The following is a 15,641-nucleotide window of genomic DNA, read 5'->3' on the forward strand; positions in this document are numbered from 1 at the left end:
TATTATCCAATCAGACTAATAATAAACCTAGGGATTGGGTTGTTATCTTAGTGACATGTCACTTGCCTCAGTGATGTGGTATTTGTTTTGGGGATATCAGTATCTACCATTATTGAGTTCATGTCTGTCTTAGTTACGTGGTATTTTTAACGTATTCCACCTCAGTAAGAAGGTATTTTATATTATTTTGCCCGACACTGATAGTATTTTGACAGCGATGTATCTTTCTTAGTAATATATATATATGTATATATATAATATATATATATATATATATATATGTATTATATATTATATTTATATTTATAATATATATATATATATATATATATATATATATCGTGTGTGTTATTTTCGTCTAAGTACATCAGGTCCTTCTGGAAGACCTTATTGTTTAACATTTAAGCATGAGTAAACCTGATGACAATTTTATACTTGAGAATACCTAGGTATTCTCGTTTATGACAAATGTCATATTAAATGCAAAAGAGTGCAGCATTTATGTAATACAGTTGTCTGATCTGACCCCGTCCTTCCCACGAGGACAAACGAAACAGTGTAACAACTGCTAAGATATTTCGTAGTCCCCTTCATCCCAGTTATCGCCAATTAGAAGCAAGTTCGATCCCATTGGCACAACTTAGGTTTGTCATTTGCCCTTAAACCTGATTAAAAAAAAACCATAAACTTGACTTCCTAGTAACATTTGATAAATTCATTGCTAACAACAATAGCAAGAAAGTTGAAATGTCTTTATGAAAATTAGTGGTCGAACATTTTCTGGACACTGACGCTTTAGTTTACACATAACAACTTCGATGACCTCATACTCATTACCAAATTCTGCTTTTTCTATTTAAGCGTGTTTAAGACTTTCTGAGACAGCCCCCATTACCAGTTGAATGCTCGTGATTTAAAAATCTCCTGTGAGAATCAAGAGTAAAAATAAGGATTCTTATCTCAGTACTTATCTTCGGCGTGGCGAGCTGTTTGGCGCGTTATCAAATTAAGATTTACCCTCAGAATAAAAGCAGGGGCAAAATAAAAAAGGCGCCAGTGATTTAAGTTGCAATCATGCATATGGCAGAGATACCCAGACTGGAAACCATTGTCAAATATTAGGTAATGTGAACTTATTGGTAATTAGTCAGTGGCTGATCTGTTGCCATCCATGATGGCTTGGTCTCTAGTGATACTTGTTACTTCTTGACGGTTTATCCAGGTCCCGCACCACTTCCATAGGGCTCGCAGGACTCCCATTATCAAATTAACAGTTTATTCATCAAATGTAGTTCCTCGCTGGACGAGTGGATTCCGCGCTTGACTATCAATCCGGTAGCCCGAGTTCACTCCCATGGTCGCTAAGTGAGGAACCAGAAGAATTTATTTCTGGTGATTAGAAATTCATTTCTCGATATAATTTGGTTCGGATTCCACAATAAGCTGTAGGTCCCGTTGCTACGAAACCAATAGATTCCTAGCCACCTATAAAAAAAACCTAATCCTTCACCCAGCCCCTAGGAGAGCTGTTAATCAGCTCAATGGTCTGGTAAAGCTAAGATATATACATAACCTTCATCATTCATCAGATGTATTTGATCACACTGCAGATTCCACATTCACTTATTGATCTTCCATATCATAACATCGATTAAACAAAGAGGTCTAAGTTTCTTTTTGAAAGACTTCAAATCCTCAATCTGCCTGGCTCAGCTCAAGAGGAAGCTTGCTGTATGGTCTAGGAGCTGCACATTCAAACACTCTGGAGCCACAGACTGAGGAAAACGCCGCTCTGCCAACTTGAAACCATCTGACTAGTCTTGTCGTACCAGGTCGATTTATTAGTTGTGTAGACTGTAGATACACAGGACACTCAAAAATCAAGCAATGTAATGAGATCCGTTTGGCAATCAACCTTTTTCATTGCGTTTACTTCCCTTTAAAACAACTTCATATTCTCTTTATAGCATTTTCTCGCCTACCTCTTTCATATTACTTGCCTTATTTCAAATTCTGTCACTTACCTTTTGACGTTCTTTCCGTCTTCTTGTATTTCATTACCTACTCCGTCCATTTGTAATTGCTCCAACAAAAAACAAAAAACAAAAACAAAAAACTTTCCTCTCCTTTCGTTTTCCTCTCGCTTACTGCTGTCATTGCCTCTTCCTACCGCCTGACTCTATGACCCAATAAAAGAATTTTACGCTCTCCTCATTTGAGATAGATAGATAGATAGAGAGAGAGAGAGAGAGAGAGAGAGAGAGAGGAGTAATTATAATAACTATATAAAGCATGACATTTAATTAGCTGGGAAGGTATACAGCAGGATTTTGATTAGGTAAGACAGATGACTAAACGACTGACTGGTTGAGTGGGAGACACCTGGACCTAAAAGAATCTTATGATAATATTCCTTAGGATGCACGGTTTTATATATAATATATATATATATATTAATATATATATATATATATATATTATATAATCTATATATATATTATATATATATATATATATAGATATATATACTACGAGTTAGATTACTGAGAACAACTGCAAGCCATTATGATGATAAAGAAACATGCTACAACATGTAAACAGGAGAGTGACCGGATTGGTGTAAAAGTGAGCCTATAAAGTGTGTTATATATTTATGACCATTGAATATCTTCATGGATGGAGAGTTTAGTAAACTTAGAAAAAGGTCTTCGAAGTTAATTATTTCCTGATTTCCTGATGGCATGAAATTCTCAAAGAGAATGGATGCGAATTTTTTGTATATTGGAAAAAATCTGAAATCTTATTGTTCAAACGCTCCCAGCAGAGTCCACATCGAAGTGTACATTGTCCTCGTAAGTGGTTATCTATTGTACGCGGCCAGAGGATACGCTGGGTATGCTTAATCAATTCATGTTTACGAGCCTGTAAAGAGATTTCCTCTCCTGTGCGTTTCTGGCCTAACGGCGCACATGCTTGGCAAGTTGTAGATCTTGGATGTAAGGAGAATCCAAGAAACTTAAGTGTGACCGGAAATTACGCCTTCAGTCGTCACACTAGACCCATTTATGTGTTCGCCAGACAACAAAATCGGCTTGATCTAACAACAGCAACTTCGAACCAACTCGTCCTACATCATGCACTATTAATAGCGTTACGGACCGATGACACAGACGCATACTAAAAGCAGCCAGACCGCGAAAATTTTTGGCCGTGTTCCAGCATTTTGGTGAGGTGTGGCACATCGGCAGAGTGTGTTGCCAAGAACGTTCATATTTTCTTTTTGCTCTTCAATAACATTGATTGGTTATATCAATACAATTCTTCATATTTTATTTGCACGTTTAAGAACCCAATTGATGGTATTTAGAAATTTGTCCTATTTCGATATAAAATTGATATTTTGGCTAAATTTTTAAAACAATTCCTCAGCGATCATTCCTTGGCCCATTGAAAGCCTATTCCTCGACTCCCAAACAAGACGTCAAAGGAAGGGAAAAATAGATAGCATCGAAAGAGAGGAAACAGGTTCGAAACACTTATTTCAAGAAAATAAATCTGACTCAAGAAGCAGATCAATACTGTCTTACGCTCTTCTAAAGACTGGATTACAAAGCAAACGAAAGAGGCTATGAGGGAACGCACGTTTCATAAAAGTAAGAATAAAATAAGGAGATGAGGTCAGCAGTCTTCGTAAAGCTTATAGGATTTTCCGTTTACAAGAGACGGGTCTTATTTTATCCTCCAAACAAACGATGTCATCAGAGCTTTTAAGAGGTACTGATAAACAGTCCAGTGAAAGGCAGCCACAGAGCCACAGATACACAGGCATGCTCAGGAGCAACCCGACGTGATTAGGCGCATCAGGCGGACAACGAGTCAAACCTCGCACGAGACCATCTGGCTGAACTGAAAAAAAAAGAAAAAAAAAAAGTATTCACGTGGGAATATTTTTCCATGTATCATTCATCGTTCAGTCTCAGTTCCCTCAAGTCTGATGGGAGAAGATCTACAGGCGTAGGAAAGAACTGTAAAAAATGAGAGAGAGATATATAAGATAAGATTTAAAAACGTGGGTTACATTTATTTATCTGTCATCACTGTTACTTTTCTCATTGCCTAGACAGTTCTCACCTTACAAATCTCATATATATATATATATATATATATATATATATATATATATATATATATATATATACATATATATATGTATATATATGGAAAATTCACAAAGGAAAGTGAAACAATGTAGTAACCCCTGCGAAACCTTTCGACTTCTTAGTAAAGGATGAGAAGTCGGAAGGCCTTGCAACGGCTACGTGGATATTCCCTTTTTCCATTACGTTCCAAATTTTCGTGATTCAGTTACATGCACACACACACACACACACACATATATATATGCATATATTATATATATATATATACATATATATAGTATATATATATATACATATATATATATATCTATATATATATATATATTATATATTATTTTATGTATATATATATATATAATATATATATATATATAATGTTTGTGTACATATCTGAAAGGAAGAATAAAAATCATGTCAATGGAGATATAGCGTTTGAGTCTTGAAAAATTAATCATTGGAGCAAAGGCCAAAGGAATAAAATGTAAAGTCTGATGCAATGAAGAAACAGCAGCAGCTGCTCCTGAATTAGGGACCAGGACACGTTTTGCAAGACAACGAAATTGCACAGCACCATACATGTATGTAGTTGAAAAGAATTAAGTTACATTTACACTTTTATTTGATCAAAATTAGAAGGTAACTAAAACTGCAAGATCTTTTCCTGTTCGTTTGTTTTCTTGAACCACTTCTTTTATCTACTTGCTTGTAGGCTGTTTATTTTACATTTATAGTTGTCTGTAAATGGAAAACTATTGAGATGGCTATTTGTCTGTGCCCGCACTTTTTTCTGTCAGCCCTCAGATATTAAAGACTACAGGGGCTAGAGGTCTACAAATTGGTATGTTGATCATCCACACTCCAGTCATCGAGCATACCAAATTGCAGCTCTCTAGCCTCAGTAGATTTTATTTTATTTAAGGTTAACGTTTAGCCGCGATCGTGCGTCTGGCACAGCTATGGGTGCCAATAACACAGGCCACCACTGAGCCGTGGCTATACGCATTACAGAAAGCTCGATTGCGCCGAAGAAACTTCGGCGCATTTTCTACTTGTTTTTATAGCATCCCCTTTACACGTACACGCTTGTGGATGTATCAGCAGTTTTGAAATGTAACCTGGGAAGCAGGTGGCTGACGATACGGAATGCAAATCTCTGCTGTAGATCAAACGGGATTAAGCACAATGCAGTTCACTGACTCAGTCGACTTCTTGGGCTTCATTGTGATCTTACGCTGCTTCTCAAGTCTGATATTTACGTAGTTTTTATATGGCTCTGAACATAGACGTCTGGGATGCTGTCGACAGCCCCCTGCCCAAAACGAAATGCAGCAACCTTTTCACTCTTCTGTGAAAGATAACTAATATTTTATAGTGAAAAGATTTTTCGTCTACTCTCAGACTTCCCTCTCATCTGCTTTACAACAAACCCTTGATCTAGACATCCCATTTTTTCGTCTAAACCTAAGCTGTTCTTCACCTAACGGTCTTGTCAAGTAACTTATCTTAATCAAAATCTTGCCATACACTTTCTGTAGTAAGCTGAGTGATGTAACACCGCTACAATTCTTACAGTTACGTCTCTCAAATTTACCTCTATACCAGTGGTTCTCAACCAGCGGGAGAGGAGAGGGCCGAGGGAATTTCAGTACTACTTCAAAGGGGAATTGTGACCACAGAAACAATAGAATCACATAAAATGCAGTGTGCATCTGTCCGCACTGCTGAGAGGTCACGCTGGGCTTTCTCTCCACTAGTTTGTGTTTACGTTTGTATTTCGTTGTCTATTATTTGGAATGCTCCTTTTGAGGCAGGCAGTTTTGGAAGGGGGGTTGTGGAATGACATTCTGACATATGACGTAAGGGTACATGGGGCAAAAAAGGTTGCGAACCACTGATCTATACATTTGCACTTATCCACTTCCCCTCATTCAGATATACTTTTAAACCCTGGTAAGCTATTCATCCATTGCCATCATCGCCATACGGCAAGTATATTATTAAACGCGCATTAACTTTTGCCACCCTTATATCATTCAGTTTTGCCCCACTCTCATACCTTCAACATTTGCCCAATCTTCTTATATAATACTCATGGGATCGCCCCACGACCATATCCTCCTCAGAAGGTATCTCTCCATTGGCATCATTTTATCTTATATATATATATAATATATATATATACTATATATTATTATACTTATATATATATATACTATATATAATATATATATATATATATACAGGAAGTCAGGGGCATCTGGAACGCCGTAGATTCAATATAAACAGGATGGAGAAAAAGCCAACGTAGCATTATTTATTTATTATCTAGAGTCTCAAAAATTTGAATAATAAATAAATAATGCTACGTTGGGTTTTCTCCATCCTGTTTATATTGTGTATATTAATTAATATATAATATATATATATATATATATGATATTTTTAATATATATATATATATGTGTGTGTGTGTGTGTTTAAGTGTAGTGTGCGTGTGTGTTTAAGGGGTGGAGGTGGTAAGTAGGGATGGGCGTGGTGGGCGCTTCTTTAAGTTTTAGTAAAATACCTTCTCTCGACAGGTATATGGTTACAGAAGTGGTAATAAATTTTCGCCTTTCTTGTTGGCCGATTGGCGTTGGAATTTAGGATGGCGATTCTCGCAGACGTAAGACCAATATCACGAACTTTTAAAGAGAATTTCGCTTACATACTTCGTTTCGGGGAAATGAGCTCAAATACAGACGGTCTCCTAAATGTTTGGGAAACCAGTTAGTTAAGAATCATACACACTTCTAATATATATATATATATATAGATATATATAATATATATAATATATATGATATATATATAATATATATAGAATATATATATATTTATTATTTATATATATTATATATCATGTAGACTATATATATTATCTATCTATATATCTATATCTATAAATATATATATATATATATATATATATATATATATATATATATTATACTATATATATTATATATATAACAGCATTTTCTGCCCCTGTGGTATCTGCACCACGTCATATAGGCACTCTTGTGACTTGGACCCAGGATACACGTAGCACTTATACCGTCATGTTTCCACTGAATTCTAATTGACTAATCTGATATGGGTGCTGTGTAAGAGATATCTGAAGCACCCTAATGTTAAGAAAGAAAGCTTGTATGCGAGCTGGAGGTGAATGCCATGGAGTTTTCCTGTCTAGGTGACTCATCTACAATTCAGTGGTTAGACTGTGAATGTGACGCTGATCAGTTTTGTTATCTCTGGAAACCCCTTTCCTGTTTGGGGAATTTTATATATAGTATGTGTGTTGCTTTTGTAGCCTGATAATCTAAGAGCCAAGCCAGTTAGGTAATCTGAACTAATATTTGTTAAATTCATGTCTTTGGTACGTCTGAAAGATATTTGTCAAAATCAGTGGCATTGGTTTCTGTTCGATAAATTGAATACTCGTTTGAATGATATTCGTCAAAGCATTGTCATTGGTTTCATTTTGATAGAACAGAATCCAGTTTTAATAACCAAGTAAGACAGATATCAATCTATTTCAAATGAAATCAGAGACAAGGACTTCAAAAACATTGAAGAAAGCCTAGAAATCATGCAGCTAAACCTTCTTGGCAGGTAAAGACACAATTCGTGTTGAGTCTTCTTTCCCTGACACGTTTGCATGACCCGGCTTCTTTTAAACCACAACAGTCGCCAGCTGCATTGAAGCATTGAATTCAGATGAAGGCATGTCAAACATACATTTGCGAATGAAGATTCCTTTACATCTAGTAATTATTGTGATTGAGTAACTCAATTAATAACATTATGACATAGACGTGCCAAAAATAAGAGATCAAATTGAGGTTTCTTCAGTTTCTTTACGTTTTGAAAGTATCACAGCAAAACAATAGATAGATGTCTGCAGTCAATTGAGAATCTATGGTGCACACATAAAAAAAAAAAAAGCTTTATGGGCGCAGGGAAAGGAAGATCAATGGATGGATATAAGGTTCTTGTGGGGTTGGGGGTGAACTAGGGATGAGAATGGGACTTTTATGGAGTGGGGGGGAGGGATATAGATCTGCAGACACCATCTCCTCCACCATCTAGGCCCCCTCCTCCCTCCTTCGTAAGTGAATACTGCAGTGCGTCGTCCAACCAAGAATGGATCAAGGTGCGGTGACGGTGAAACATGATGAAGACGGGGAAAAAATAGACCTATATTACTACAATCAAACATTTACAATGAACAATGTATATGTAACTTTTTATCAGATTTTAAGCTACGAATGACGTCCAACAGGTGACGAAACACTTATCAGTTACACTTCCACTTCAGTATTATTTCCGAGGTGGAGCGAACTGAATATTTAACATTTGGTAGCTTAATGTTTGTGCGTGTGTGCTTGTATATATATATATATATATATATATATATATATATATATATATATATATGTGTGTGTGTGTGTGTGTGTGTGTGTGTGTGTGTGTATATATATATATATATATATATATATATATATATATATATATATATATATATATATATGATAACTTGATCACGAAGTATATAAAACGTGATGCTATGTATAAATAAAGGTTTTTTTTTTTGTCCACGAAGGAAAAAATGAAAAAGCGAGATAGCCGAGTCTTTCGGTTCTATTCGGACCCTTTACTGAGGCAAAGTTTGCCTCAGTAAAGGGTCCGAATAGGACCGAAAGTACTCGGCTATCTCGCTTTTCATTTTTTCCTTCGTGGCAAAAAAACCTTTATATATTATACTATATATATATATATATATATATATATATATATAGATAATAATATATATATATATATATATATATATATATATAGCTCGATAGATAGATAGAAAGAAATAATTTATTTCCCTTTGAGGTGAAAGATCCAAAATTTGACAAACTTCCGGTTTCAAGCAAAATTTTCGGGATAATGTTGCTATAGTAGATTCACATCAAGCGTGCATCTGATGTCTAGGCCAGTCCCTTATGACGCTCCTGATTGGCTATTGATAAGCCAATCACAGGGCTGAAACCTTCAGTCTCTCTCGAGAGTTCACATAGGCAGGATGTACTATGTTCCACCTCTCCTAAGGGATACGCCAGGAGAGGTGGAACATACATCCTGCCTGTGTGAACTCTACAGAGAGACAGAGTTTCCAGCCCCGTGATTGGCTTATCAACACCCAAGCAGGAGCGTCGTAAGGGACTGGCCTAGACATCAGATGCACGCTTGATGTGAATCTACTATAGCCCATAATGCTTTCTCCACCCTGATTTGGTTATAAAAGATTGGGCCTAACGTGTTTCATCTCACCTGGGTAATGAACCTTGATTCTCTCACTTGACCAATATATGTGTAGTATACCACAAAGATGAAATAAAACAAAAAGCCGTATACCGGACTGTTTTGTGTGTGTGTTATCTATACATTTTTAAGAGGATTGATTTCATGGTAGCAGAATAAAGAAAATTACTCGAAAAGAGAACTGAATCTCATTAGAAATCCTAGGATTTGCTTAGGATGACAGTGAGATTTTGTTTTCATGTTACAGAAAACGATTATCCTATCGGTTTACTGTTCGAATGATCCCGCTGGTCTGTATGACAACTCGCAGTAGTAATAACAATAAGAAGGTTTGAAGGGTCAGAGATGTGTATTTCTGGTGATAGGAGTTCATTCTCGACGTGGTTTGGAAGTAACGTAAGCCGAACCACTGGTTCCATGCAACGTAAAAACGCCATGCAAACAAACAAGAGGAAGAAGATTACAGAAAGAACGCGGAAATAAACAAAGCATCAGACGTCAAGATCCAGACCTGCACAAATGTCCCTACGGCAGCAAACGAGCAAAACGACATGAAGCAACAAACGTCACCATCAGCACATGAAGACATGTAGTGACCTGCGGCGTTTTGCAACGTGTTGGTGATGTTAATGGAGATATATATTTGCTCCTACGTCTCGGATTGCTTTCGTGTGGGTGTGTTCTGTTTAACATGATGACAACGTCATATCTTCAACTTGGGCTGAATCGAAAGAGAGCAAAGTGTTTTGTTTACAATAAGATTGCTTCTTGTGCTTGTGGCTTCAACTTGATATTGCTTGCTGCCGAGATTTCGTGTTAATAAACGAGAACATCCTGATAAAGATGGACTTTAACTCCAATTTGGAAGTGCATTCTACTACTATAAAGTAACGTGCCTCATTATCAACTAGTTGGTGATCCTACCAAACCGGTAATGTCTGGTTGGTAGTACTACAAGTTGTCAGCTACGATTTGTTTAAGGTCCTTTTTATCATCTAAAATTCTAAATGGATCAACTGCCAATCTGACTAGAATATCCGACGCAGTTCATCTAGATAAAGGGGGGGGGGGGGGGCGTTTTCCCATGAAGCTCATTTGCTTTCCATAACGGCGGAAAACCATTATGAAGAATCTGTTTCCGTCGCCGTCATTCTTCTATCTGATCTAGAAATTTTGTTTAAAGCAAAAGAGTTTATAAAAAATACCTGTCTTAGAAAATTGAATAATGACTCCTAGTCCTTCTTCCATAGTGCATAATCTTTTGTAATTAAGCCTAAAGAGTTACAACGATCCTAATTCGACTCATTTGCCTCCACTATTTTCGACCACGAAGAGTGGATTATTTATAGTCTAAAACTATAGAGGGCTTGTTGTTGGTTTGTATGTGAATGCACATGACGGGATTTGTTCCTACATTGGTAATGCCAGGGATAAAGGAACTTTTTATCTAGACTTGAGAACAGTTGGATAAAGAAAAGCATTTCAAATCGAGACAGCGCGTTTGTTCCTTTAAACGCATACCAATCTTTTATTTCTTTTGTCATTAACTCCGTCAACATAGTTTGAAGTCAATTATGCTGCCTTCCGTGCCTAAGTGTGCTTGCGTGCATTAGCAGGGTATCTGAAAAACGAGCGAGAAGAATTTTGCGGAACCTGCAGGCATATTGATCACGTAGCCTTCTTCTGAGGAAAAGATTGTCTAAGATTTTCAGCAGTTTTAAGTGCTTCATATCTGGATACAAGTTTGTGCTTAGTATTTATTGCGTATTGATGATTTCCATTGTAATGTTGTAATACAGCAACAGTGTCACATAACAGGTTATATATATATATATATATTTTTTATGCGGACATACAAGTCTGATCAATGACTATATACTGCATTTTATCCCTAGATGAAGAGTCTTGACGTTTAATGAATGTTTTCAGTTTGTATGGTGCTATTTGAACCTAATGCTCATTTGGAAGATCTTAATTGCTTTCGGTGTTTCCTTGAAATATTTTTCCTCTCAAGAAATAGTCGAATCGACGCATTGCAACAAAGATGTTTTGAGTTTTGACCTTGCGAAATTAGCTTTGCTTTATTACCTCGCTATAAAAGTGACAGTGTATTGGGCTACCCTTTGCAAGGTCCGTGGTTTGATCCTGGCCTGTTGCCCACTAGTTGACCCAAGGTTATGAAAAAGAGGAATGTAGGCTAGAACCTCTTCCCTAGACACAGCCGAGTCAGGAGGGATCAGCTCTTCGGACGACACTCATCCAGCACTAAGACGAGGGCTGGCTCCATAGAAAAAGCAGTCATTGTCAGTCACTGCTACATTCGTTCCTCAATCACTGAACTGTAGACGAAATCCCTGTGCAAGAAGCTTCCACGAGATTGACAGGTCATCAGCCGTGCATCGAATCTCCCACCTACATACGACATCTTTCATGATCTTTCTCATTTCCTTCAGCCATATTCGAATCATAGACTTACAAATCACCTAGCGTTGTTCACACGTACTGGTTGCCAAGATTAAAAACTAGTCTGTATTATAATAATACAACTGCGAAATCCTGCGAGATGAAAAAACCAGCAAATCAAAGGAGTTTACCAATTTCTACGGGAATTTCAGTGCCGTTAGTCTTATGTTTGAAATCACTGCCTGCGTTTCACGTAACAGTGCTATTAACGAATCGACATTTTTTTAATAACTTCAACATAAATGCTCTTTATCACCTGTTTGACCTTACCCGTAGGCGCACTGTTTCGGTTCCGTAATCATCCTTGGTTGACACAACGTCACCTTTCGATTCCTTGATCATTTTCTTTGGCATCTGTCTTTCACATGAATTAGAACCCCAAATAAACAGTCACGATGAAACCTAACATGATCTTGACGCTCATTAGTAAATTTCCAAATTTCCACGGCAAGTTTTCACCTCGGCAATCGTTTCCCAATTAGTGCTGTAACTATCAGCTTCGTAAGACTCAGTAATGATGAATGGCTGCATCGTAACCACATATTTCAAGAATAATCGGCTCCGAACTTCCCGGTCGGTGGGCATGGATTACTTCAAGGCTAATTTTAGGCACTTGGTGACCAAATTCACAACAAATAAGGATTTCGAGTTACCTGTAAGTCAAAACATTATTTCCAACTGGGCCAAGTATTAGTTTTTTATGCAAATGTAGGCTAGTAATGATAATATTTAGAACCTCTAAGTAATATCAAGGTCAATTATGCAATACTCAGGAATGCTAGCATCCCAGAATGAGGCCATTACTGCTAGCCCCTACCTCCTCCAAATCTCTTTATCATATTCACCCAGACACTCCCTTCCACATCCCCTGAGTAAGTAAGTAATAAAAAAGGCCTTGCTGGTCTTGAAATTAAGTAATCGTCGAAATTTATGTGTCTTGTGTCTGGCATCTATAATTAACTGTGTTAGCAGTTCTTATATATCTTTGGAACTATTGCGTTGGTAATATGCACTGGTTCGAGGACGGTCATTAACCATTTGGAAAAAAATTAATAATTTAACTTCAACGTAATTTAGTTCAGTGTTTAAAGCGAGTATTCATAGGCAATTTTAAAGGCCTCTCCCTTTCATTATGCTTTTCATGCTTTAACGATTCATCCTAAAAGCGATTACCGAACTAAATTAGGCAGACATTGTGTACTACTACACGCTACTTCGCATCGCTAGTTGTCACAAACATTTACTGAACGTCTTGAGCTTTAGGTGCTAATGTTTACTTGAGGGAGATTTTTGTTTGTTTGTATATTATTGATATACTGTGTGTTTGTATATTATTGATTTACTGGTTAATTGTGTTTGGTTTGTTTAGTTCCTTTAGTTTACGAGTGTTTTGGTAATTGTTTTGTTTCTATAGTGCCTTTAGTTTAAGCGTATTCAGGTGTGTCTAGTAAAATATTTAGTTCAAAATATGTTGCCGTTGTCTCTGTAAGTTATACTCATGGATGCAAGAGCAACTATGTTCTACTTCCATTCCCTTGGCATTCTCCATTAACTACTCTAAGGATTGTGGAAACAAAGACCAATTTTAAAAGGGGGTGTAAAACTTGTCCCTTTTTTTCTGACAGGCACATAGATAACACAGCGAAAGAAGTTCAGTTTTAATTAAAAAGGATATTCACACATTGCCAGAGTATTGATAAGGTAAACTTTTTATATTCATTTTTACTGATTCAAATGAAATTAAATTTAGCTTTCTTATCTTATTACCACATCATCCCCATCACATTACCGTCTGGATTCTATACTCTGTTTTTATCCACTGCCCATCCACCTGCGGTGGTCGCGCATGGTAACACTGCGTCCCAGGCTTTAAATAGTTACGCTATGTGTAAGTTTTAGGTAAATAAAAGGATATCTGGGTATACATTTGCAACTGAATAGTGTTTTAATAATTTACTGTATGTGAATTACACCGTTAATATTCGAAATAGGATATTATTTACAGCCCGGGATGCAGTGTTACCATGCGCAAACACCACAGGTGGATGGACAGATGGAAAAAACAGAGTATAGAGGGGTGCACAACCTTTTGAGCTACTCGGGCCACATCATCAAACATATATCTAGTCGAGGGCCACTAGACTAGATTTTACATGAAATGATAAATAGTTTGTAGAATGTTTAAAGATAAAAAAACACAGTTGCTCACCTGTTTTGTTTTAATGAGATTTTTGACACTGAGATTCATGTACAAGTTTTTTTATGTTAGGATGGAAATTTGTGGTTGCCAGTCTTAAAACAGAGTGCAGATTTTGATCACTTAGCCTGCTACGAATATTTGACTTGGTCTGGTTGAGCAGACTAAATGTTTGTTCACATATGTAGGTAGAGCCAAATAAGCTTGCATAAATAGCAGCTTTGTTTCTCAAATAAGGAAACTGATCTTTGGCCAAGCAATTATAAAATTTGAGCAAGTCCCCTTCATTATACTCGGTACGAAGGCTGTCATTATTCTGAAGATCAATCAGTTCGATTTGTGCTTCGAATTCTACTTCATCAGGAGATACAGAAAAGGGGTTGCTGAACAACTTCAAATCATTGGCTTCTTTCTTTAGGTCCTCAAATCGGCTCTCAAAGGCCTCCAAAAGTTTTCCTAATTTTGCTGCATAATATTCATGTCTATTGCATACTTTGTGTTTCTCACACATAAGTTTGTAATTTGGGAAGTGTCCTAACTCTCCTTTAACTATCTGTAACTGAGAAATAAGTTGGTTATTCCCTTGAAGTTTATGATTCAAGTTATTTAAATGACTTGTGAGATCTACAAGAAATGACAAATCACAAAGCCAGTCAGCATTTGTAAGTTCTGGTACCATCTTATTCTTTTCATTAAGAAATATCTCAATTTCATCCAGAAAACTGATAAATCTTTTCAGCGTATTTCCCCTGCTTAACCACCTTACTTGAGTGAAAAACACTAAATCGCCATATTCTGCTTCAATTTCATCAAGAAATTGCTTGAATTGCCGGTGATGCAAAGCTGAGCGTGACTTGATAAAATTGACTGTAGAAACTACAACTTTCATTACATGATCAAAGTCCAGTTCTTTTCCACACAAATTTTGTTGATGTATTATGCAATGAAATTGTTTCAGTTCATATTTTCGCTCTCCAAGGTGTTTAATCAATAGCTGCACCAATCCATTCTGCTTGCCTATCATTGCAGGAGCCCCATCAGTTGATATTCCTACTAAACTTGTCCAAATCTAACTCAATTACTGAAATTTGTTCTAAAAGTCCATTAAGTAAATCACTACCAGTTGTCTGCCCCTTCAATGAACTGAGCCCTACGAGTTCCTCATGAATAGAAAAGTCCTCTGTCACACCACGTACAAATACAAGTAGCTGAGCCGTAGATGTAACATCAGTAGATTCATCAGTGGCTAGGGAGAAGTACACAAATTGTTTTACTTTTCTCCTTCAACTGGTCTACTATATCACCCGACAAATCAACAATACGACGTTGCACTGTCATACGATTCAAACTGATATTCTCAAACTTTTTCAAAATATCTGGAGAAAGTTTTTGAGCAGCAAGTAGAATACACTTTTTAATTTTTTAATGAAACCCCCTCTGAAAATGCCTTAGAATGTTTTAGCAATCAG

The 15,641-nt window shown here is 36.7% G+C and overlaps 1 protein-coding gene across 1 annotated transcript; it reads right to left on the reverse strand.

Moving 5' to 3' along the window:
• Positions 1-14,194: 14,194 nt before the first annotated feature.
• On the reverse strand, positions 14,195-15,196 carry LOC135218803 (general transcription factor II-I repeat domain-containing protein 2B-like). The gene has a single exon (XM_064255252.1). It carries the CDS (start codon positions 15,194-15,196, stop codon positions 14,195-14,197), a length of 1,002 nt encoding a protein of 333 aa, XP_064111322.1.
• Positions 15,197-15,641: the final 445 nt, after the last annotated feature.

Source organism: Macrobrachium nipponense, chromosome 1 (assembly GCF_015104395.2).
Source record: "Macrobrachium nipponense isolate FS-2020 chromosome 1, ASM1510439v2, whole genome shotgun sequence".
In the NCBI taxonomy this organism is placed as follows: Eukaryota; Metazoa; Arthropoda; class Malacostraca; order Decapoda; family Palaemonidae; genus Macrobrachium; species Macrobrachium nipponense.

Excerpts from the sequence above, each read along its gene's own strand:
- LOC135218803 (XM_064255252.1), bottom strand. The coding sequence starts at position 15,196 with ATGATAGGCAAGCAGAATGGATTGGTGCAGCTATTGATTAAACACCTT.